At 42.6% G+C, this 26,834-nt stretch overlaps 1 protein-coding gene across 2 annotated transcripts in view; it reads left to right on the forward strand.

Moving 5' to 3' along the window:
* The window catches only part of LOC311038783 (nuclear receptor-binding protein 2-like), an 86,264-nt gene that overhangs the window by 46,715 nt on the left and 12,715 nt on the right, over positions 1-26,834 (forward strand). For both annotated transcript variants that reach the window (XM_084048381.1, XM_084048382.1), the window contains exons 2-8: positions 21,445-21,567; positions 22,535-22,636; positions 23,069-23,158; positions 24,370-24,410; positions 24,958-25,052; positions 26,083-26,106; positions 26,684-26,773. In XM_084048381.1, coding sequence (XP_083904507.1) covers positions 21,445-21,567; positions 22,535-22,636; positions 23,069-23,158; positions 24,370-24,410; positions 24,958-25,052; positions 26,083-26,106; positions 26,684-26,773 — 565 coding nt within the window. The remainder of the gene's footprint in view (positions 1-21,444; positions 21,568-22,534; positions 22,637-23,068; positions 23,159-24,369; positions 24,411-24,957; positions 25,053-26,082; positions 26,107-26,683; positions 26,774-26,834) is intronic.

Below are 26,834 nucleotides of genomic sequence, written 5' to 3' on the forward strand. Positions count from 1 at the left end.
TGGCTGTATACAGGAGGTATCAATGCAGCATGGTCCACAGTCTGTTCCGTGTTTGGGATTTCAATAATTGGGTCGTACAGTCAGTGCTTTCATTGCACATTACATGAACAAAACACATTAACGAAGAACATTCTGTCCCTGACGTACGGACATATTGATGCCCCCCTGCAAATCACAATGCGAGGTCTGAACTAACCGTGGTATAAACATATATCTATCTGATTGGATAACTGCTAGTGAAGGTACATTGGCCAATGGCAAGCCATTGGTTCTGTCTCATTAGTCAGCCAGCCCAGTTCCTGTCTAGCGTTAAGAAAATACACGGCACTTTACGCCACTATGTGTGAGTGAGAGCCTTCTTCTCAACTCGTAAAACCTGTAGTAAATCCGACGGTGCAGGCTGGGTGTCAAAGCCAACGCCTCTCGTCTCATTTATGCAGGGGGAGAGAGAGCAAGTGTCATGCCTCTGCTTGGAATCAGCAATGCTGGCAACGGAGGCTATACCATAAGCAGGGGTGTAAAGTAACTAAGTAAGTACATGTACTCAAGTACTTTACTTGAGTACAATTTTGAGGTTTTTTTTTACCTCAAAACTTGTACTTCTACTCCACTACATCTCAGAGGCAAATATACTTTTTTACTCCACTATAATTATTTGAAACGTTTAGTTACTCTGTAGACATTCATTAACCACTTCAGCCACATATATACCTATTGAAAATAGACGATCTACAAGCTCACAACGCGTTGCGATGCGACGCGTTGTGAGCTTGTAGATCTGCTATTTTAAAACTTGTGAAATGGAACAATCAGCAATATATATATTTTCTTACTTTTGGTACTCTAAGTATATTTTGATGCCAATACTTTTGTACTTTTAATAAGTAATTTCAAATACCAGAATTTGATTTCCATCCAGTCAGGGTGTACTTTTGGCTACACCCCCTCAGCCAAAAGTACACCCTGCGTATGTCACTGACTGATGTCACATGACCTCAATCAATTATCCAGTTTTAGGCAACATAGAACTGGATAACATCTTATTTCCACACAAAAGCTCTAAGGTGTATTAAAGACATAGTTCAATGTTGAAAATGAGTGGTCTTCCCCTTTAAGTCCTATTTTAAATGTAGGGTGGATAGCACAACCAAGTTGGACTTTTTGTGTGTGTGTCGACCCTGCCTTCTATTCATACATAATAACATCTTTGCCAAGACACTGACAGTGTTGTGAAATAGTAGTGCGTTGTTGTGGGTGATCTGCACTGCTCAGTTGGGCTCAGACGGTATTGGTTGCCTTGCATTTCTTTTCAATTACCAGCTTGATCCTACTTAACCCATTCAATCCGGCTATAACCTTTATTTTATACTTTGGCTAGTCTAAAATAGAAGATCCACAAGCTCATAGTGCCACGCTATGAGCTTGTAGATCTGCTATTTTTGAAAAAATCTTGAAATCTTGGTTTTATCTTGGTTTTACCCGTCTCAAAACATATTTTGAGACGGGTAAAACCATCATACCCAAAATTATATGTATTTGGCCGCCGCCCCCATCTCAAAATATGTTGTTCCAGGGGACCCCCAGAAGCAAAGATTTGTGTTAAAAATGTTGTTTCAAAACCTATATATATTCAAAGATTCGCACAAATTTTCACGATTACAAAAAAATAGCAGATCTACAAGCTCATAGCGCGGCACTCGGTGCCGCGCTATGAGCTTGTAGATCTGCTATTTGAATAGACAAAACTATAAAATAATGGTTATAGCTAAAAAATCTTAAAATGACACAGATGCGTTCCCGGTCTTAATGGATTAAGGATGGCTTGACAGCACTGAACTTTAAAGTGGTTATAAAAGATTCATATAACCCCAGAAAACCTCTCCTATAGCCATGCCTGAGTGAAATCCTCTCCTATAGCCCTGCCTGAGACAGAGGAGAAGAAAACCTCTCCCTTAGTCCTGCCTGAGTGAGTGAAATCCTCTCTTATAGCCCTGCCTGAGTGAGAGGAGAAGAAAAATCACAAGAATTCACTGTCACTGAGGTAGGGTAAAGGAAAGAGTACCTGGAATAGCCGGGGAACCAGTTTCACCAGGATTAGCTGGTTATTGACCCAAAACACTTAAACAACATCATCAGTATATAGACGTGGGCTCTGTTTAGACGTGAAGTAACACACAACCACTCCTCCCAGGGTCCCACCCACCCAACTAATCCTTTTAGCCCCGCCCACCCCACCTGAAACCCACCTCCTGACAGCAGCCAATCAGAGGCCTTGTTATTTACTAGGTCCTCACACTACCATGACAGAGCAGTGTGAACCCCACATGGGCGTCGACCTCCATCGTGGGACAGGGGACCGACTGTTTGTCAACATCTTAGAGAAAATAAACCAACCCCGGGGTGGCCACCCACCCACCCAACCCCACATCTCTGTCTGACGCCAGTTGAGAGAGACTGAGATGTGGCTTTCTGCCCTGAAATCAGTGGTGTAAAGTAACTAAGTACATTTACTCAAGTACTGTACTTAAGTACACTTTTGAGGGATTTTTACTTTACTGGAGTATTTCCCATTTTCAATACTTTTACTTCTACTCCACTACATCTCAGAGGCAAATATTGTACTTTTACTCCGCTACAATTATTTGAAAGCTTTAGTTACTAGTTACTTTGTAGATTTAGATTATTATTACAAAACATACAGTAACCACTTCAGCCCTACAGTATATATATTTTGGCCAAATAGCAGATCTACAAGCTCACAATGCGTGCAACGCATTGTGAGCTTGTAGATCTGCTATTTTCAAAAGATTTTATACATTTTGGGACATACTGCATAATGAGTATTTTTACTTTTGGTACTTAAGTATATTTTGATGCCAATACTTTTTTACTTTTACTCCCCCCTGGACACTGGTGGGGCGGGGCATTGTATTCCAGTCTAGTAATACTGTAATCAGATTATCATCATCTCTGGTTGAAGTGGAGTAGTAGAGCAGAGAGATAGTCGTTGTATATATCGAATATCGTCTCTGTCAGCCTGAAACCTCTTAGTGTAACAAAACTGTTACTTTTCAGAAGACTCTGTATCTGTCTCTCTCGCTCTCTCTGCCTGTCTTTCTTTCTCTCTCTCTCTCTCTCTGTCTCTATCTTTCTCTCTGTCTGTCTGTCTGTCTGTCTGTCTGTCTGTCTGTCTGTCTGTCTGTCTGTCTGTCTGTCTTTCTCTCTGTGTGTCTTTCGCTCTGTCTCTCTCTGTCTTTCTCTATCTCTCCATCTCTCTCTTTCTCTGTCTGTCTGTCTGTCTGTCTGTCTGTCTGTCTGTCTGTCTGTCTGTGTCTCTCTCTGTGTCTCTCTCTGCGTCTCTCTCTCTCTCGTCTGTCTCTCTTGTGTCTGTCTGTCTGTCTGTCTGTCTTTCTCTCTCTCTCTTTTCTTTCTCTCTGTCTCGCTTTCTCTCTCTCTCTCTCTCTCTCTCTCTCTGCCCATCCCTTGTCCAAGGACACCCTTCATAGAGAGAGAGTATATAGGAGGAGCAGTGTGTGTAGAAAGTTGAGCAATAATGAAAACCACAGTGGGTTGAAAAAGCCAGTAGCCAAACACTTCTTTCTTTCTTTTAGCCTTGACATAGCTGATGAATAGCTCATAGCTCAATATTTGCGGCCTCCTCCTCGAACCAATGTGAGAAATAACAGGCATATTAATAACCTCACTATGGTCAGGGCTCCGGGCTGATTGCAGTTCCTCCTACAGCACAGTATGTATACTCCCAGGCAGTGTTTCTTAGGAATGTTGCATCAAATGAAACGGGGCCCCTATAGACAGTGCTGGAAAGTAACTAAGTACATGTATTCAAGTACTGTACTTAAGTACAATTTTGAGGTATTGTTTACGTTACTTGAGTATTTCCAATTTCCAATACTTTTACTTCTACTCCACTACATCTCAGAGGCAAATATTGTACTTTTACTCCACTACAATTATTTGAAAAAATTGAGTTACTAGTTAATTTGCAGACATACATTATTATATTATAAAACATTAACCACTTTTAGTCCTATTTTATACCTAGGCTTTTTGAAAATAGCCGACGCGTTGTGAGCTTGTAGATCTGCTATTTTCAAACATTTCAGCGCTTTTACTTTTGGTACTTTAAGTACATTTTGATACCAATACTTTTGTACTTCTACTCAAGTAAATCTTGAACACCAGACTTTTACTTGTAACGGAGTACTTCTACATTGCAGTATTGATACTTTTACTTAAGTAAAACATTTGAGTACTTTTTCCACCACTCCCTCCTACAGTACAGTACAGTATACACCCAGGCAGCGTTTCTTAGGAATGTTTTGCATCCAATGAAACGGGCCCCTATAGCGCCATGTGCCTGTGTCGCCCACGCTGCATGCTGCAGCCTGGCGCTCGGTGGGCAGCAACAGAGCTGAGGTGGGCTGCTGGACTGGCAAGGTCCCTGCTGTCTGTCAACTGTGAGGTATTTAAAGGGATATTTCACTTTCAAACATGTTTGGGGTTATTTCAACGTCTACTCAGGCTTTTGTGTGTTTTATATTTAGATAGTTGATATTTGCTCGTTTTTTTCACAAACCCATTGCAATTTCAAACTCCATTTTAACCATGATGAATTCATTGACAACACCCATCCTTGGTTCTGGTGACTGATATTGTCTCTCTAATGCGTGAGGGGGGGGTTCAATTACTTTTTTCATTTAGTTTCATTCATTTTCATTTATTTTTTTGTATTTTGTTTTTTCATTTTCCCCCAAAATTATAAAAAAAGAAATGAAAAGAGTAATTGAAAAAAACATGCATTAGAAGGACATTATCAGTCACCATGGTCTAGCATGGTTAAAATGGAGTTTGAAGATACAATGGGTTTGGATAGGAAGGGGGCGTGTCTGATACATTGAATATCAAATATTCTAAATATTGAAACAAGCTGCTTAAAAACTGTCTGGGGTGCTCATAAAAGCCCGATTTAAAATTACCCCAAAGATATTTGAAAGTGAAATATCCAGTACCGTTGTCCAGTTGGCCGTGTGCTTGTTGTCAAAAATATGTTTTAAATGATGTTCCCAAAAAGGTTTGACCGTAACTTGACTGACTATAGCTATGTGAACTTTGTCACTAGAGAGTTTTTTTTCACATTCTTCTGCTGAAAGCAAAGCTGTCTGTCAACTTACATTAGAAATTCTACTACGTTTGGTATGTCACAAATTATTTTTTTGTGGCCACATTTTTATTGTTCATTTTACATCAAGAGAAACCCATTTTTCTCAGCAATTACTTTTACAGTGCAAGGACAATAGGACATACATATGTATTGCCCGCACGTGTGCAGAACACATGCATATATACATCCACAATCCTGTCACGTGCGTCACAGATTTGCATCTCTCCATGCGTCCTCTGTGGGAGGGACTGAGACACATAGCTTTCCTCAATGAGGGAGAAAGAGTAGGTGTGCTTCCAGCCTCTTTAGTTAGGGTTTTCTTTGTCACTTTATAATGGGAAAACCATGTTAAACAACATAGTGATCAGGGCCGATTACTTTTACACACTTTAAGCCATTAAAAGTGTGTGTTTGAACCACTTTAACCATTATTTTACACTTGTCTTTGGCTATTCAAAAATAGCAGATATACAAGCTCATATGAGCTTGTAGATCTGCTATTTTTGAAAAGTCGTGAACATTTTTAACTCAAATCTTTGCTTCCTGGGGGTCCCTAGAACAAAATATTTTCAGCGTCCAAGCGGCCGGCGTTTCGGCGTTTGGGGTCCGAGTTTGAGAACCACTCACATAGAAACAGTTTTTCAGAAAACTGTTAGGATTTAGAAGACATTTGTAGAATCGGCCTCAGGTCTTAATGGGTTAAAACATGTCTGTAGAGGGACTTTAAAACCCCTCCCTGTTAAGCCTCAGTTGCGACATACTAAAGTCTATACCGCTTGTGCTATTACCACGCCCTGCTTTTGTGACCAACGCGGGAGTGCCTCTCACCTGTACAACCACTGAGGGCTATTTTTTGGGCCGATTTAAAGTATAGTTTTTGACCGTGACGGAGGCGCGCCGTCTCAAATGAACTTGAGCCACGGGAGGCACCGCCGAGCGAGCTAAAGCGAGCGAGTCGCCGTGCCGAACGTTGCGAAGTTCACTGGCCAATCACAGCGCGTCCTTGCACAAGCGGTATAGGTTTTGGGATCACGCGCCTCATTCATACTTAGTTGCACGCTGGTGCCGTGCTCAGTAAATAGCAGATCTACAAGCTCACAACGCGTCGCGTTCGTGACGCGTTGTGAGCTTGTAGATCTGCTATTTACGGCACGCAACACCAACGTGCAACTAAGTATAAATCAGTCTTTAGACTGCATGGCTGTGGGAGATAGTGTCACCCTTATAGCTTGAAGAGGAGCAATTAGCAGTAATAAGTGCTCATTTTTGGCTGTGTAGGAGAAACCAAAATGATAGTTGTCTGGTCGCTAACCCGTAATTACCACGCTTCAAGTACATCATCAGCTACAGTACAGTATGCGTCAGATGACAAGTGATTCAGTAAGGAAGAAGAGCGCTGCTCGCCTCTTAAGTGAATTGAACCATTCATCATCATGCAAAATACCTTAAATACCAGAGCTTACTGTAAATCTTCCAGGTGAGGGAGAGGATCATTGCAAGGCTGGTGGGATTTTGATTCATTAAAAAGACCGGGAACAACTTATTAACCATTATTTTATACTTTGGCTATTCCAAAATAGCAGATATACAAGCTCATATAGCACCAAGTGCCGCGTTATGAGCTTGTAGATCTGCGAGTGACCAAATTTGTGCAAATCTTTGAATATATATATATATTTTTTTTAAAGCAAACATTTTTAACTCAAATCTTTGCTTCTGGGGCTCCCTGGAACAACATATTTTGAGATGGGGGGGGGGGGGCAAATACATATCATTTTGGGTGGTCCTTGACATGAAAAGGTTTGAGAACCACTGATTATAGCAACATACGTTTAAAAACAAAAAACAATGTTAGGATTTAGAAGACATTTGTAGAACCCCCAGAAGCAAAGATTTGAGTTATAAATGTTTGCTTTAAAAATACTAGACCATACCCGGTCAACGCATCCGTGGGGGGATATGCGCACATGATCTGGCAACCCGGGAGGCAGTTCGTCCCATAGCTCGCGGGGCCATCCCACAGCTGGGCAGCCCCGTAACCATTCTTTTACACAAAAACGCTAATAAGAAGCTAAGATTTGATGAAATTGAAAAACAGGCTTCACAGTTAAGTTCAGATGGTAATGGTCAATGGCTGTGTGCAAAATCAGAGCAATTGCTCCAGCCACTGAGGAGAACCGGGTAGCTTCACCTACTCACCACTACAGACAGAGGTTACTAGAATTATAGTAGGATATATATTCAAAGGTTTGCACACATTTTCATGATTTAAAAAAAAAATGCTGATCTACAAGCTCACTCTGTGCCGCGCTGTGATCTATGAGCTTGTAGATCTGCCATTTTTGAATAGCCAAAGTATAAGATTATGGTTAAAGTGGTTAAAATCTAAAATGACAGATGCTTTCCTGGTCTTAATGGGTTAAAAAGGCAGAAAGGTTTCCTCAGGCAGGGAAATATATTAACAGCCGACTTAATTTATGATGAACCTTCAGGCTTTTGATGTAAAGACCCCCACAAGTTCTCTTGGAAACAAAAAAGTCCCCGGGACTTTTTTGTGTTATCCTTTTAGCCTTAACTGTACCACGTTCTGTTTTACATTCCTGGCTAATAAAGTATTCAATCAATCAATCACAGACCTCTAGCGAGCTCCGCAATGTGATTAACTTAAGCATGCACTCACACAGAACAATACGGGCCATTCAGCCCTGTAGCCTTCAATATGGTCCGTCAACGCTGTAGGTAGGGCTGTTACAATTATTACATAATCGCCAAATCGCAATTATTTGAGACGATCTAAATTATTTCGCATAATCGGACGTCGGAAGTTGAAAAATGTTCATACATTTTCAAACTTTTTCCAAAAATAGCAGAAATAGCTGATCTACAAGCTTACAATGCAAGCTTGTAGATCAGCTATTTCCGTTATATATATTTTAAAAAAAGACAAAAATATGTCATATCTGCCCTGTGCCAATTTTGATTACGGAGCCTAAATGACATTTTACATTTTTATTCATATGTTCCATGTTCAATACCAAAAACATCGATTAGTCACCCCATGGAGACTTTAATTCATGGATATTTTTTGTTTTTGTCTCATTCCTAAGCCAATAATTTGATAACCAGCGGACCGATAGGCAGTGGTTCCGGTAGGAGACACAAAGGAGACTCCTTGTGTCTCCTACCGGAACCGCTGCCGGTCATGAAATTATTGACCAAGCCGATAGGAAAAAATATTTTTTGGGGGGTGAACTATCTATTTAATCCCAATTATTTGTATGACAATGAATCGTCAACTTAAATGCTGTAATCGTGACCCTATTGCTGTCTGTAGGACAGTGCTGTAGTAATAGTAGATAACATCAGGTCGCCTCAGACCAGGCGGTATCACCAGACAGTCTGATGCTGTGTTGTTGACGTCCTTTGATGCAATGCATGCATGTCTAATGGAGCCCGGGGGTGGCTGTCTGTATGGCTGCCTCACTCCTACCAAAGACACACTCACTCTCACATAAAATGGTATACATCTGTCTGGGCCATCCTGCCCCCGTTCCAGTCCTGATCTGATGGGCCTATCCTATCTCTGGAACGCATCTCTGTCATTTTAGATTTTTTTTTGGCTATTCAAAAATAGCAGCTATCTATGAGCTTGTAGATCTGCTATTTTTAGCGGTGCCAACCGCTCTATACGTGGCTTTGACTCCGTGTCCGTCCGTCCGTCCGTCCGTCCGTCCGTCCGTCCGTCCGTCGTATGAGCCTGGGATGAGCACGGCAAAGAAGAAACACATACAAACACACGCGCACACACAGACACACACACACACACGCACGTGGACACTGCCTATGTCATCTCTCCTCTCATTGCCCACACGTACCACTGGTTATCAAAGAGGGGTCCAGGGACCCCTAACGTATGTTATGTCCGAGCACGGGATGAGCACGGGATTTTAAACAGCTATAACTCCAGTTCCCAGCATGCCAGCAACTCCACATTTGGTATGTGGACTTAGACCACCAATAGGGACGGCCATGAATTGCTGACGTTCTCAAAGAGGGGTCCAGGGACCCCCAGCGTCTGTTATGTCCCTCCGCCCGTATGAGCACGGGATGAGCGCGGGATTTTAAACAGCTACAACTCCACTTTGCAGCATGCCACCAACTCCAACTTTGCAATGTGGACTTAGACCACCAATAGGGACGAGCATGAATTGCTGAAGTTCTCCATGAGGGGTCCAGGGACCCCCTGCCCCCGTATGAGCACGGGATGAGCACGGGATTTTAAACAGCTATAACTCCAGTTTGCAGCATGCCACCAAGTCCACATTTGGTATGTGGACTTAGACCACCAATAGGCACGAGCATGCATTGATGACGTTATGAAAGAGGGGTCCAGGGACCCCCAGCGCCCGTATGAGCACGGGATTTTACAGAGCTATAACTCCACTTTGCAGCATGCCAGCAAGTCCACATTTGGTATGTGGACTGAGACCACCAATAGGGACCAGCATGAATTGCTCAAGCCCCGCCCCCTCTGTCTTCCCATTGGCTGGCCTTCAAACAGCCATAACTCAAGTTCGCAGCATGCTATGGAGTACAAATTTTGTACATGGACTAAAGCCAGCAATAGGGACTAACTGTCATTACTTAAGCCCCGCCCCCTCTGTCTGCCCATTGGCTGGGCTTTAGACAGCCATCATTCCAGTTTGCAGCATGCTACCAAGAACAAATTTGGTAAGTGGACTCAGACCACCAATAGGGACGAACTGAAATGAGTTCAGGCCCGCCCCAAAGGCACCGCTTCCTTCACACAGGGTGTGATTTTTTAAAATGAAAATCATGAAAATGTGTGCAAATCTTTGAGTATATATATTTTTAAAGCGAACATTTGTAACTCAAGTTCTTCCTTCTGGAGGGGTCCTTCGAACAAAATATTTTACAAATGTTCGCTTTAAAAATATATATATTCAAAGATTTGCAGTTTTTGGGGATTTTTCTAAAATAGCAGATCTACGATTCACTCACAATTTTTCACGATTTTTCAAAAATAGCCGCGCTATGAGCTTATATATCTGCTATTTCTGAATAGCCAAAGACATGTAAAATGTCAGAGATGTGTTCCCGGATTGAATGGGTCAACCCATTTAGACCTGAGGAGGGCCGATTCTACAAATGCCTTCTAAATCCCCATCTGAAAATGTTTTGTGCCAAAAGGGACCCCCAGAAGAAAAAGATTTGTGTTAAACATTTTTCAAACACTTTCAAGATTATTTAAAAGATTTTCAGATGTTTTCAGACTAGCACACTCACTGAAAACAGGTGTCAGACACTGAATGCCAAAGAGCCTCAAAGAAATGTAGCATCAGTCAATGAGGAAGCATGCAGCGATGATGGGTGAAACAAAATAAAGCACGCCCCGTTTCCCCCCATAACCCATTTAGACCTGGAACGCATCTGTATCATTTTTTGATTTGAGCTTAAAATCATTATTTTACACTTCTTTGAATATGTACATTCTTTTAAAGCAAACATTTTTAACTCAAATCATTGCTTCTGGCGGTCCCTGGAACAAAATATTTTGAGATGGGGGTCGGCGGCCAAATAGGTACTCGTTTGAGTACCACTGATATAGAAACATACGTTTTTCAGAAATCTGTTAGGATTTAGAAGACATTTGTAGAATCGGCTTCAGGTCTTAATGGGATAAACTGAAAACCACAGTTTGTCCCAGCATCAATGAGGCGTTTGGTGGATGTTCTGTTCTCTGTGGATACTCTTGGATTATAATAATACTCAAATGCTGGAGGATCAAAATGTATGCATAATTCGTAGGATATGGAATACTAAATGAAGAAAAAAGCTCCTTTAGCTATGTTATTTGTGGGTGGGGGGGGGTTGGGAGAAAAATAATGAAGGTATTCATTCATTATTGAACAGGATTTAGAACGCACCATGGAAACACGTGACGTGAACAGGGTCTTAAAAGGGCTGGCAACCGCCCAACGTGTCCTTATTTCACCTCAGACCACGGTCTCTTTTATTCTTACACTGGCCCGTTTTTTTTCTCCCCTCTTTCAGCTCGTTCCGTTTCCCTCCCTCCCTCCTATCTTTTCTCTCATTCCGTCGCTCTCTCTCTCTCCAGTCCCCACCTCTCTCTCTCGTTGTGTCTGTCTGCCGCTTCTATATCTCTCTCTCCCCTCTCCCCCTCCGTCTGTCTCGTTCATTAACCCTGTTAGATTGACCGAATAGGCAATTTGCCACGTGTCTGGCTTTGACTGACCTCAGGGGGAATGCCTCTGGGTAACGAGTGGCATAGTCACAAATAACTAAAATGAAACGGTTACCTGAGGCGCTCCTTTCTAAAGGTCCTACTACATCCATGCCTATCCTTTCAAATGGTGTTTCAATAATAGGCAATGGCTGTAAGGAGGCCTTCGCTACTCTCCTCCTTGAGGTAATCTGACATGTGTCACATGAGCTGCAAAAGTGTGAAAGTTGGGTGTACATGCCTGGCCATGCAAATCGGCTACTGATTCTACGCAATGTTTTGTAAAACCCCATATGCCCGGCCCAAGGAACTGAATGGCCTAGCTCCATGACTGTATGCCTGAGGGACTGTGGTAATGCTAAGGCCTCACTACTGCCCTGACACTGGTACAGAATACCTTTCTTAATTACGTAGGTAGCCCCCCCCAAACAGCCCACCTTTGCGTGTTTGCGCCCCTCAACCTCTGACACTTTCTGAAACCATAACTTCAGTGTAGGATCCTGTCGCTGCAGTACACCTACATCAGGGGGAATGTCCATGTCTAAGGGGTGGTCGGGTTTGGGCAACTCTGCGCTTTCCCTAGGGGCACCCAAAAATTTGTCCCTTCGCTTTTGGGTCTTGGACCTTAGTGGCTTCTCTGGACCTGCCTTCAGTTCAGCATCATAAAACGGTAGTTCCCTGAGGGCCTCCCTTGCACTCTGCGCCCTAGTGGCCACATTACAGGACTTTGATATGGTCCCTGAATCCTCCTCCAACTCGACCTTACAGAGCACTGACTCCTGGGCCACTTCTACCGCAGACACAGTTTCAATGGGAGTAAAAGACTTGTGACTAGACAGGCTATTTTGTGGCTCTGTGGGTTGTAAAAAATCTAATAAAGTGGGAACATCAAGTCCTAAAATGACCGGATATGGGAGCTTGGGTGCTAGTGCCACTGAAAGAAGAAATGTCTGCCCTTCCACTGTCAAATAGACCTCAGCAGTGGGGTAGGCCTTTACGTCTCCATGGATACAGCTAATGTTAGCCCTGTCATCAGTCCACTGTTCTCTGGGGACTAGGCTGGATCGCACTACAGTCTGAAAACTGCCTGAATCTACAAGTGCGTCCTCCCGCTGACCATTTATATGCACTGACACCATACGACCTCTTTCCTGACTGACAGCAGTTAGCCCAGTAGGTCTAGGAACAGAGCAGAGAAGAGATGTTTTATTCTGTCTAGCAACAGGACATGAGTACTGGGTGTGGCCTAACTCATCACATTGATAGCACCTCAACTCTGACCTGTCTGGCTTTTTGGTATAGGTGGGTCTAAATGGGGGGTCCTGCCTATTGTTGGAGTTTCTACTCTGGGCCTGACCATAACCACCCCTCTCCTCCCCATAGGACTTACTTTTCCAACCGGGGGGACCACTCTGATTGGCGGCAAAGTTTTGGCGGCCCCTCCTGGCAGAGAGGAACACTTCCGCAAGACGGGCAGCCTCATCAGCAGTCTTTGGATCATGCTCCCGAATCCACACTTCCATTTCTGGCTGCACCATTCTCAGGAACTGCTCAAGGATCAAAAGTTCAGCCATGTCTTTAACGGTGGTGGTTTCTATTCGGACCCACTTGTTAAACATGTCCTTCAGGCGGGCGTACAGCTCACAGGGTGTCTCACCCGACTGGATGTTCAAGGCACGAAATCTCTGTCGGTAAGTTTCAGGGGTGATTTCATATTTGACAAGAATCGCCTTTCTCACCTTCTTGTAGTCTTCTGAGTCCGCCATGTCCATGAGCACATATGCACTACGGGCCTTCCCCGTCAAGAGAGGAACCAGACGGACAGCCCACTCATCTGGAGGCCAACGGCATACGCGCGCCATTCTTTCAAATGTGGTTAAAAACTGTTCTATGTCATCTCCGGGAGACAGTGGCAACAGTTTTGGGTCTCGATGGACAGGTGACCTGCGCCTGGGCCTCACCTCCAGATCATCATCACCCCCACCGTCATCTTCGTCAATCGTTACTTCTTGCTCCTCGTCGTACTCTCCTCTCATGTCCTGTACTCGGCCCTCAATCTGCCGAAACTGGAGCTCCAAATTTTTCCATCTCAACTCCTGGCGAGACAGTTCTTTGTCATGCTTCTGTTCTCTTGCTGCTTGAGTTTTCATGAACGTTTTCATCATGCCAGACAGCTCCTCCAGCGTGTCCCCGGTGGGGGCTGCCGTGGCCCCCTGGTCAGTTCCCGACATCACTTCTCCGTTATCAGGCTCATCCTGTTCCTCATTTTTTCTTAATCCTCTCCTCATCTTCACCTCCTCACCAAGGTCAAAAAAAGAAAAAAAAATCCCACTTCCGACACCATTTGTTAGATTGACCGAGCGGTCATGACCTGAAGTGAGGAGGCAGAGGCAGGAAATATATGAAATGCCACTTGGTGGGCCTTTATTCCAAAGAGAATTACAGTGTCCATAATATACATCCTAACAATAAAATCATGTCCTCTGGCCAGATGTTACTCTGACCAGCCCTATTACAGACTAGCATAGAAAGCAGCCTTTTATACTCCCCACCCTCAGGTACTACCAACTACAGGGTTGCTCTATCCTAATAATTTCCCATAAAACCCCCCCACATACCAAACCCAGCAATATACCTACTATGTAAACCACAATATGACATCACTTAACTGATCTAAAGGAACTACCATCCCCAAACCCCACAATAACCCACAAACATAACTATATAACATTTTCCCCACCCCTGGCACAATCCTATGTGATGGAACCCTCCCGGAACTATAAAAGCAGCTGTTGTTTCCCCGGGGACTCTTTTAATACTGCACCCTGGGAGTAGGAGACAGGAAAGGACAAGTAAGTTGTGAGAAACATAGCAATAACATTTAGATTCTTAGAGCCCATAGCATAACTATTCTAACTTTGCCATTTGTCTTTCACAGGTGACCCCTCCCCCGATGTCTGGAACACACATACATGGCAACAGATAATAAAGATTATAATTATAATCCATTACTTGTCTCCTACTCATTTATCATGTGCAATATATACCTGTATAACTGTGTGTCCCCTGACAAGTACATGAACATATCTCAAAGTCCTGTAACGTAACGGAGATTAAGAGGACCTCCGTTACAAACCCATTAAGACCGGGAACGCATCTGTGTCATTTAAAGATTTCTTAGGCTATTCAAAAATAGCAGATCTACAAGCTCATAGCGCGGCACGTGCCGCGCTATGAGCTTGTAGATCTGCTATTTTTTTTTAAATTGTGAACATTTGCGCAAATATTTGAATATATATATATATTATTTATTAAATATATTAAATATATATTTAAAGGGAACATTTGTAACTCAAATCTTTGCTTCATGGGGGTCCCTGGAACTAAATATTTTGAGATGGGGGTCCACGGCCAAATGCATATCATTTTGGGGGTCCTTGACATGAAAAGGTTTGAAAACCACGTAGCAACATACGTTTTTTAGAAGACATTTGTAGAATCCGCCAGAAGCAAAGATTTGAGTTACAAATGTTTGCTTTAAAAAAATATATATATATATACTGTATTCAAAGATTTGCAAAAAAAATGCCATGATTTAAAAAAAATAGCAGATCTACAAGCTCGTAGCACGGCACTCGGTGCCGCGCTATGAGCTTGTAGATCTGCTATTTTTGAATAGCCAAAGAAATGACACATATTCTTTCCCCGGTCTAAATGGATTAATCCATCATTTGCCTCTTTACGCCATTGCTCATCTCTCCGTTCCTGTTCTGTTTTACATCATCATGTTACAGATGGTTTCATACTCATCCTGTCGGGCTGGCTTGTTGAACAGCTCTATGAAAATGACTGCAGTGCCTCTCTCTGCTTATCCATTCTCTATCCACACACACACACGGATCACCACCATTCAAGCATTAACCACTTAAACCCTGTTTTATTCTTTTAGCTACAGTGACATCATGCCCTAGCTAGTATGTGTTAAAAGGAGAAGGGAATCGATGTCAGCCAGCCGGGTGTGTTGGAGTCGGAGGTGCTAACAAAGGTGCTTCTTTGCATGGATTCGGCTCCTTTTTGTGGCTTGTCTAATGCTGCGTCGTTCATACTGGCAGATACAAAGATACAGGCTACCGTTAGTTTTCAATGGAAGCCAGCGACATGAAGATGCAAAGCTACATCCGACGTTTGTAGCTGCTACAGAAAAGATACAAAGATACAAATTCAAGTTGAGCTGGGTTCAACTTCCACGATACAAAGATACAAAACTACAACTGTAGCTCCGATGACACAGCGAAGCGCCGGGCGTCAATGGCTGTGTTGAGCAACACAGACACAAAGCCACAAAGCGACAGAGTGACAGATATGCTGTGTATTTTCGTATCTGCCCGTGTGAACGCAGCATTAGTTCTTCTGTGGTGGTTGTTCCCGGTCCCTGCACTGCAATATGTAAATAGTTTATTGCAGCAGATTAGTGACACAATCGTTTCACTTTTTCAGAAAAGCCTGTTGTTAGCCACCACAAGAATTCAAGATGGCGGCCATTTTTCAAGAGGGCATTTTTGCGTCAAATGTTTTTCAGTGTAATACTATATTTTCATCATTTAGTATGCATTTTAACGTGACAAATTCAATGGTGTCAATAACATTTCAATATGGCTTCTAGTTTTCAAGATGGCGGTCATTTTCGACTAAAATACACAGTTTGCTGTCATAATTCGATCAGAAATTAAGTTTCTACCCGAGTAGTCCAAGGGCTAGTCTTTTGATCTACATTACAGTGTTGTAATCAATGACAATTAGCTGACATTCTTTTTTTATATAGAGAGTGATGTCAAAGCACAACCAGGGCACACTGGTGACATCACTGCTGTGAGACTCAGCATGGGGTTCAGTGTCGGCTAAGTAGTGTACTCACTGTAGTTGTAGTCTACTAACTGTAGTTATAGTATAATTTAGTGTCCCAAATGCTATCTAATTAGCCCTGTACATACGCCACTGCGATAAGCAGTTTATGCAGTTGCACAACCACTAGGGGGGTCTGGGACCCTGTCATAGTCACAGAAATTGTTCAGACTAATTGAGAAACCTGTGAACATGTAGATCTGCTATTTTTGAAAAATCATGAAAATGTGTGCAAAATTTTGAATATATATTTTTTAGTGCGAAGATTGAGAACATTTGTAAAATATTTTGTTCCAGGGACCGCTCAGAAGCAAAGATTTGAGTTACATTTCATGATTTTTTTTTTCAAAAATAGCAGATCAACAAGCTCGTTATGAGCTTGTATGTCTGCTATTTTTGAATAGCCAAAGAAATCTCTGCAAATCTAAATCCCCATCTGAAAATGTTTTGTGCCAAGGACCCCCCAGAAGAAAAGATTTGTGTAACCCTTTTCAAATATGTTTTCAGACTATCACTCACTGAAAACAGGTTTCAGACACCGAATGCCAAAAGCCTCACTAAAATGCAGCATCAGTCAATGAGGAAGTATGCAGCGATGTTGAGTGAAACAAAATAAAGCACTCCCCGTATCCCCCATAAACTGAAAACACAGTTGGTCCCATCAATTAGTTTGGTGGATGTTCTGTTCTCTGTGTATACTCTTGGATTATAATAATACCAATTTAAATTCAGTCACATACATTGTTCAGACTAATTGAGAAACCTGTGAACATTCCCACCTCAGAGTGGTTCATCACACTTATTGAGAAAGCTTGGCCTTTCCTTCTTCCGTCCAATGACTCCTGTTCGGTCATCTCTGGTGATAGCAGATCGGCTTTAGTCATTTCCAATGAAGATGTCTGCTCTTACACCTTCCTGGCAACTAGACAGAGGGAGCTGAGGAGATGACTCATAGGGAAGTAAATTGGGCAAGAAGAGGAGAAGCTGATGTACTCTGTCTTCTATGGTTTCTGCAGGAGCAGGAAGAAAGGCCAAACTCGCATGCAATCAAAAAGTGTGATCCTATGTTCTACCTGAACTCTAGTCTGAATTAGCCTGGACCCTTACTGTGACTGACAGACTGTCTGTGACTCAAATGACAGGTGAGACAGTGAGACTTATAAGCCTGTTAAAAATGTTCAAACCGGCAGTGGTGGATATAGTCACAGTAAGTGCACTTGAGCACTGTACTTAAATAAATGTTTGGAGGATCAACAGCTGATACTATACTTAAAAGTAATATATTAGTATTAGAAATGCAGAGGAGTGTGTGTGATTTGGTGGTTGTGCTGGGAGTGTTTTGAGGCCACAAACAATCCTGCTTAGGGCCACCAAAATCCTGGGGTCCTGCACCAGCTAGTAGTTTTAGTTAGTTTTTAGAATTGTAGTTAGATAGCCGACACCTGAATGAACAGGATGTTGCCAGTGCGGGAAAGCCGAGCCAAGGGGTAATGGGTCTGCAATTACCCGGATGGTCGCACCAGACTTATAATGGCACTGGATGGATGAACGATCGGGCGTAGGTGTAGAGCACTTTGTTTGAATCTACAGTAGTTGTATCCCGCACCGTCCTGAATGTGCTTACTGTAGATATTCTGTACGGATAGGTGGTAAAAGGATGGCCCCTCGGCCAGTGTTGCCAGATTCTGTGAGAGAAACAAGCAACTAGGTCTAAGGAAAACCAGCCCAAAAGAAGTGGCTATGGGCCACATGAGCACTTTAACACATACATCAGCTATTTGAAAATAGCAGATCTACAAGCTCACAACGCGTCGCGATGTGACGCGTTGTGAGCTTGTAGATCTGCTATTTTCAAATGAAATCTTTACGAGGAAATTATAATAAGCAGATCTGGCAACCCTGCCCCTCGGCCAAAACCGTCACACAAAACGTCCACTTCTAATCCACTTGAGTTGTGCAGCTCAAACTGACAGGAGAAAGTGTCGTCTCTGAGTCCAAATAACTCATTATTATGAACGTCATCCTGAAAACACAAATATACCACTCTTGAAAGAAGTCAACCAGCTGCCGATCAGGTTCGACATGGAGGTGGCATTGAAGAAACCTCTTAGAAGGAATAATAATGCTCCCCGGTTTTGTCCTGTTTCTCAGCTTAGCCTGGTTCCAGACGAGAATCTGCCATTGCAAAAATATATATATATGTGTCACAGGCACAGGCTATTTCTCAGCTGCTAACAGATATGCCTTCTCTCTCTCTCTGTCGTACAGGGCGCTGTCGAGCAGGAGCAATGGTACTTCAACTCCTGTCTGTGCCACTACATCGCCACCACTTAATATAGCCAGAGGTTTACGGTTACGACAGGCACACTGATTTAGTCTGTCATTTAGTTACACAGTCATTGCCAGATGTAGTTCAGTTGCACATTTCAAGCGTAGTCCTGCGTATTCTTATTCATAATTCTTCTGGGCCTTTATTCAGATTCAGTACAGTAGAGTGTGACAGGAAACGGGGAGAGATAGAGACAGGGAGTAACATGCAGCAAGGCCGTTGGCCTTGGGAATCGAACCCGCGACTCGCTGTCAGGCTGCTTTAGAGCATGTGGTGTGCATTTTTGAGTGCCCCTCGACAGGGTCATTCTAGATGTCGGCTGGCCCTTTTTCTGGCACGCTCAAGCTTGCCGTTACTGAACCTCAGACGACAGCGTTGCTGATTATTTTTTTAATTATTCCGTCTAAGAGTTTCTTCGATGCCACCTTGGGATCGGCACCGATCCAAAGGTTTTGCATCGGTCGTGCTCTTATCAGAGACAAGCATTTCAGCATTGGGACAAACGGTACACAGGTGCCAGATGACATCTACATGATTCATAATCACTTCAGCCACAGTATGTGTGATAGTTACTCATCGTGTACCTGTGCTTAGGTCAGATTTGGTGAGGTGAAGGTTACACAGTTTCCTGTAGTCCTGTCGTGTTGTCTTGTGTCGTGTTGTCTTGTGTCGTGTTGTCTTGTGTCGTGTTGTCTTGTGTCGTGTGGTCGTGTCGTGTTGTCTTGTGTCGTGTTGTCTTGTGTCGTGTTGTCTTGTTGTGTCGTGTCGTCTTGTGTCGTGTCGTCTTGTGTCGTGTTGTCTTGTGTCGTGTTGTCTTGTGTCGTGTTGTCTTGTCGTGTCGTGTTGTCTTGTGTCGTGTCGTGTCGTGTCGTGTCGTGTCGTGTCGTGTCGTGTCGTGTCGTGTCGTGTCGTGTGTTGTGTTGTATTGTGCGGTAGTGCAACAGCCTCGCCGTCAGGCATGGATCTCAGTAATGAAACCTGTCAGGTGCTTAATTGGTTGCAAAAAGCGAGGTTTGTTGGACCCTGGCAGGTTACTTTGTGACATATCGTCGGGTGGAAAAACCTTGTAATGTCCAAAGCGGTTACTTTTCAGGAAAGGAAAAAAAGAACAAATGGATCCATTGTAGTTATTATTTACTAGTCTCAAGCTCTTGTTAATGCTTTTCATTGGTAAATATTTATAAAACCCACAGACATATTTAAAGGTAGGGTAAGTGATTTTCTTTGGTTAAAATAAGTGCTCTATATTGCTGTATAGAGTGCTCAGTAACAGGAGTCTCCATGTCTCTCCAGCTCTTTAATGAACAGAAAATGCATTGTCAGGTTATGAGCATGCAGACAAAATTGGAACTAGGAACACTATAACAATTTTGTCACCTACTTGAAATTTAAATTTTCTGTTTATTAAAGAGCTGGAAAGACAGGGAGACCAATCTTACTGAACAAACGCTCTAGTCTATAGCAATGATTACTTTCAGAATATTAGTGCTTTAACCTTTAACATAAACAAAGTTTTGTTTGAACCAAAACATAATACGCTACCTTTAAAAGTTTCATGACATCACATTTCTCAAATGTATTTATTTTTTCAGGGCTTTTTTTTTTTAGGTTTTCTGACCTCAATTATATCCAAAGAAACGGAACTTAGAACATTCAATGGATTTTCGGTGATCTGGGGATTTCTGAATAATTAGGCTCAGAAAAGGGTTGTGATTGGCCCGTGGACTTTGATGTCACAGTCCATTAATCCCGCCAGAGGCGATGATTGACGGGGCACATTCTGTGGCCTCTTGTGTTTGTCCCCACAGGGGGAGTGCAGGGCCTCTGGGTCACAGCGTAGTGTACAGTATATTGTGACTTGCTGTGAGTGTCATGTAATGCCAAGAGTGGAACCTGGCCTTGGACATGGACTCCTTTATTTACCCCTGTTCCCGTTTACCTTGGCTGCTCCGGGCGGCACATAGCGCTCGACCCTGGCATCCTGTCTATCCTTGGCAGACCCCTATCCATTTCCTTTTACTGTACAATCACAGTTTATTGACAGAGTTATGTTGCTATTGTCCTTGTAACGCTCTTGTTGTGGGCTCTGTTGTTGCCTGTTGTTCAGACATTGTTATTATGGTATGCCCACCGGTTGTGTCAAGAAGATTAACCCATTCAAACCCGGGGAACGCATCTGTGTCATTTTAAGATTTCTTTGGCTATTCAAAAATAGCAGATCTACAAGCTCATAAAGCGGCACCGAGTGCCGCGTTATGAGCTTGTAGATCTGCTATTCCTTTTTTATAAATCCTGAAAATGTTCGCAAATCTTTGAATATATATATCTTCTAAAGCAAACATTTGTAACTCAAATCTTTGCTTCTGGGGATTCTACAAATGTCTTCTGAATCCTAACATTTTTTTTTTTAATGTATGTTGCTGTACCTTTTTCATGTCAAGGACCACCCAAAATGATATGTACTTGTCCAAGGACCCCCCCATCTCAAAATATTTTGTTCCATGGACCCCCGGAAGCAAATATGAGTTAAAAATGTTCGCTTAAAAAAAAATATATATATATATATTCAAAGATTTTTTTTAAAAAGCTGATGAGGTTGCTATTTTTGAATAGCCAAAGTATAAAATAATGGTTAAAGTGGTTACACAGATCCGTTCCTGGTCTTAATGGATTAAGCACCTTTATATTTGGCGTCTACTGTTGATATATAAGCATTACGGTGGGTCTAATCGTAATGCATGTTTTCTGTTCTTCTGCCCCTTGCAGCTCAGCCAAGGCAATGTCCCCGGTGTGGAGAGTGCTTTCTTGGCCATGGACACAGAGGAAGGGGTGGAGGTGGTCTGGAACGAGGTGGTCTTCTCTGACAAGAAGGTCTTCAAAGCACAGGAGGTATTGTATTCAATCTTATTAACCTACAGACACTATTATAGGCAGTGGCTCAGGAGGTAGAAAGAGAGCGGCCGCTTGGGGAAACAGAAGGTTCTCAGTTTGATCCCGGGCTCCCCCTGAGTTAGTGTCGAAGTGTCCTTGAGCAAGACACTGAACCCCTAATTGCTCACGATGAGCAGGTTGGTGCCTTGCATGGTTTCCTCCGGCATCGGTGTGTGAATGTGTGTGTGATGGGGTGAATGTATTGCACTGTTATATAGCGCCTTGGATAAAAGCCGATAATATAAATGTGTGTGTGTGCGTGCGTGAAAGTTTTTAAAGGCATGTATTGCAAACCCAAACAATCAAATCCACGGGGCTCGACAAAACATCGTCCTGAGACAGACTGAGGAAGAACTAGACACTCAAAATATCACCTTTGGTGGTAATTATGATAAATTAATGTGTGTGTGTGTGTGTGTGTGTGTGTGTGTGTGTGTGTGTGTGTGTGTGTGTGTGTGTGTGTGTGTGTGTGTGTGTGTGTGTGTGTGTGTGTGTGTGTGTGTGTGTAAAAGCAGCAAAAAACATTGACAAATAAGTACTATTGATAGCAGAGGTAGTAAGTAATATTCATGTTAATTATATTTAAAAGATATTTGAAAGTTAAATGGAATATGTTTTATGCTCTCTCTGACAGTAGACAAACTGTGTGTGTGTGTGTGTGTGTGTGTGTGTGTGTGTGTGTGTGTGTGTGTGTGTGTGTGTGTGTGTGTGTGTGTGTGTGTGTGTGTGTGTGTGTGTGTGTGTGTGTGTGTGTGTGTGTGTGTGTGTGTGTGAGAGAGACATGGGGCTGTGGGTAAGTTGAGACATGGAAAGTTGATGATCTCAAGAGGTTCAGAAACTGAAGCAAAGATATAAATACCACACACGGATTTGATGGAAGTTTGATACCCAAATGTTGTCGTTTTTTTCCCGTTTTGTCTTTCAGGAAAACATTAAGAACATGTTTGAGAACCTAATGCAGGTTGAACACACCAACATCGTCAAGTTCCACAAATACTGGCTAGACAAGAGGGACGGCAATGCACGGGTATGTTTTTATTGTTCCTCTCTCTCTCTTTCTTTCTTTCTTTCTTTCTCCTCTCTTACTGTTTCTGTTTTTTCTCTCTTTTACACACAGGCTGTAAACCTATACATGCAAAGACACACATACCCAGTAAATTCCAGTGTTATTTTAAAATGTACACTTTTACTGGGTACACGCAAGCAAGCACGCACGCACGCACGCACGTACGCACGTACGCACGCACACACACACACACACACACACACACACACACACACACACACACACACACGGATCGGCTATTTTCAAATAGCCAAAGTTTAATGGCTTTAAGGACACACGCACAAACACACACACACACACACACACACACACACACACACACACACACACACACACACACACACACACTCCTGAATCAAAAGGATTAATAGTGTGTTGTCTGCTTTCCTACAGGTCATATTCATTACAGAGTACATGTCCTCTGGCAGCCTGAAGCAGTTTCTGAAGAAAACAAAGAAGAATCACAAGACCATGAATGTCAAGGTCAGTTTTTCTTCAACGCTGCTGCCCAGAGAGACGCCGGCATCCTTATTCAGTCATATCAGTCCTGTGATCTGTATGTGAGTGAGTGTGTGTGTGTGTGTGTGTGTGTGTGTGTGTGTGTGTGTGTGTGTGTGTGAGTGTGAGTGAGTGAGTGAGTGAGTGAGTGGTCTGCTGCTCAATCCTGCTGCAGCTGGACGCTCAGGGTACTGCAGCCCTCATTAGAATTCAGACCCACATGTGCAGTGGGATTAGACGTGACGTAGCGTCGGCATCGTGGCGGCCCAGCCGTCCGGCAAAGGCTCATCATGCCGTGTGTAATACGTTGTGGATTAGAAACCAGCCACATGGTGACCTCTCTGTCTGCCTTTTAGTTCCTGTCTGTATCTCTACATCAGGGGTCTTCAACGTTTTTCAGTCCAAGGACCCCTTAGCTGAGAGAGAGAGAGAGAGAGAGAGAGATGAAGCAGAAAGCCCCCCCCCCCCCCACCACTACATAGTGCATAAAATTGTGTTGCAGATTAAACTTGTTCATAGATTTCATAGATTGCTTCATAGACTTGTTGTGTAGCACTAGCATTGTGTTGGATTCATGTTAATGTGTATTTTCAGATAGTTTACCACTTAAACCCTCAATACTTAGAAAACCTGTTCTTGGTCTGCTCTTTTTTTTACCCACTACACCAAACCTCTTCGCCAGAAATAGCCGATCTACAAGCTCACAAGTCACAATGCCTCGCAGTGCTAAAGTTCTCCTCACAATAGGGATGCTAGGGTTCAAGTGGTTCATGTAAAAAAAAAACTGTTGAAGACCCCTGCTCTACAGTGTAAAGTTCTAATGCAGTTCTTATTCAAATACATAGCTTTTACATGACATTTTAGAAAGTGCACAATTAATTGAGGATGTTGCCATTACTAAACAAGCTTTCATGGATATAATTTAGATGTTCTTTTTTTTCTTTACATTTATGGGCTTTCTTGCCTTTATTGATAGGACACTAGTCTGACAGGAAGAGAGATGGGGAGTGGCAATCAGCAAAGGCTGTGGGGATAGGGACTCGAACCCGCGACGCGCTGTCAGGCTACACTGAGCCTAGGTGCCTGGACCGCTACGCCAGCGGTCCGGGCCGATGTTTTTCTTTTGAATAATCTCTTTGTGTGTATGTGATAAATCCACGTGTGTGTGAGAGTACTTCTGTTCCTCTGTGTTCCAGGCTTGGAAACGATGGTGTACCCAGATCCTCTCAGCTCTCAGGTATAATGACTGGAATGTGATTTATCTCACTAAACAGGACTTTAAACCCATTAAGACCTGAGGCAGATTCTATAAATGCCTTCTAAATCAGTAGTTCTCACCCTTTCAAGATTTTTCAAAAATGTTAAAAAAAGCAGCTGTACGAGCTCGCGGTGCGGCACGAAGTGACGCGCTGTGAGCTTGTATATCTGCTATTTTTTAATAGCCAACGCAAAAATCGAAAATGACACAGATGGTTTTAATGGGTTAAAAAGGATCCCTTACATGCCTTAATACATGTATATAATTGTCCTCTATAACTACTTAAAATTAAAAACACCTTCAATATTATATATTATTATGTTATATTATTAATTTTAGGTCTTCAGTTCTCGTCTTGATGAAGACTGTGAACTGGTCGAAAAACAATTTTTATAGAATAAACTTAGTTTTAACTTTTTACTTCCTCTCCTCCACAATTTCTTGTGTGTTCGGATCTTCTCTTCCTTTTTTATTTCAAATGATATGTTGCTCTCTCTTCAATCAATGCTTTCTCATGTGTTGGCAGTTATCTACACTCGTGTGACCCGCCTATAATCCACGGCAACCTGACCTGTGACACCATCTTCATCCAGCACAACGGCCTCATCAAGATCGGCTCAGGTCTGACCCTACAAGGACACTCTGCGTTACTGCACTCTCCAGTGTGGCCACTCAAACATTCTTCCTGTTCTAGGGCGAGGAATCTCTTTTTTAAGGAAGGGACGCCAACGTTATTTTCTCTGCCCTGCAATTCCAGCCGGCAGGTTCGTGGCACTGGGTGGCAGACTCACAGCGGAAGTTGAAATAACATAACATGAGAGCCGGCCAGACAGCTTATGAACGAACACTATTTTTGAACGATTGAGACCTTTTATAAAATACTCGGCTCAGGTAAATAAAAGAAGACATATCACACTTTTTTTTTCTTTGTCTTTCGATGTGTACACTGTATAATTTTATAGAGGTATCTAAAGAGAACAAAGTACGTTTCTGAACGTGCCAAGTATCGCGACTGTCTACCATTTCCTGTTTGGCAGCGAAATCTCGCGATAGAGACAGAAAAGATACCTCAATCTTTATATGCCTCAATAAAATGATGTACAGTGCACATCGAAAAGCAAGTGATTATAAAACAACCTGTGATGTATCCTCTTTTATATTCCTGAACCGATTATATAACAACGGTCGCAATCGTTCAGAAATAATGTTTTGTTCATGAGCTGGTCCAGCCGGCTCTCATTCTACTGCAATGTATTTCATCCAACTTCCGGTGCGAGGTTTGCCACCCACGAGTGTCATGGCGCATCTCCGGCGTCTAGCACGTCTCTTCCTTTCAAAAGGTTCCTTATTCTATCCTTATTCTAGGGCTCTAGTCTAGCTTGGTAAACCGTCCCGGTCGTGGTATTCACGTTTCATTTCTATGGTGAAGACAAAATTAAATGTGAATTCCGCGACCGGGATGTTTTTTTACCAGGCTAGCTCTAGCCTGGAATTGTTGGATTCTAAAGAGCTCCAGTTTATCTAGCGTTTGCATTACATACTAGCTGTGCTGTGCATGAACGTGTCGTCTCAGCAAAGATAATAATAACATTATATAATATGAAACAGAATTCCCATCAAACCTAAAGGCTGCTGTTATTTCTTCCCACAGTATGGCACCGGCTGTTTGTCAACGGTAAGGCCTATATCATTTATTCATCTGACCTCACTGTCCTACTAGATGATTTATTTATGACAAGTATAGCGTTAGATGTGAGAGGAGGTGAAAGTGATTCTCTAATGCCTAATTTATGGTTCCTCATATGACTGTGTCTCTGGATGAAAATAGATCTACAAGGTCACAGCTTGTAGATCTACTATTTTCTCTTTATAATACTTATATTAATTTTTCAAAAAATAAGACCGACATAAAGGATTAAAAAAAGAAGAAAAAAGAACATAAAGACCAAAAAAAGGAAAGAAAAACAGGGCGTATTTTCATAGTCATTACACTGGGTTACACTGCTAGATAATTAAGTGTATGTTGAAAGTGGATGGCATACAACTAACTAAGTAGGTTCAGTGTGACATTTGAGCAAGATGATCTAAAAATGGCTGCCATAGGTCATAAAACTTGCTTGAATTGTCCATGTCATATTGAATTTTCTCATTATGTAATATACAAGTAAGTTCTATTGTAATTACCATTTTCCACTACTATATGTGTGCTTGTCTGTGATATTGTCCCTGTCTCTCTCTCCGCTGTCTCCCAGTGTGCTCGGTGTTCCCAGACGTCCACGTTAAAGGACGGCAATACAGAGAAAACCAGAGGCACCTCCACTTCTTCCCACCGGAGTATGGATGTAAGTGTGATTAGGTGTGACTCTGGACTTTACAGGGTTTAATTGTAGATGGAGTCCAGGA

Source organism: Gymnoscopelus microlampas (genome assembly GCF_963454915.1).
Source record: "Gymnoscopelus microlampas genome assembly, chromosome: 22".
NCBI lineage: Eukaryota > Metazoa > Chordata > Actinopteri > Myctophiformes > Myctophidae > Gymnoscopelus > Gymnoscopelus microlampas.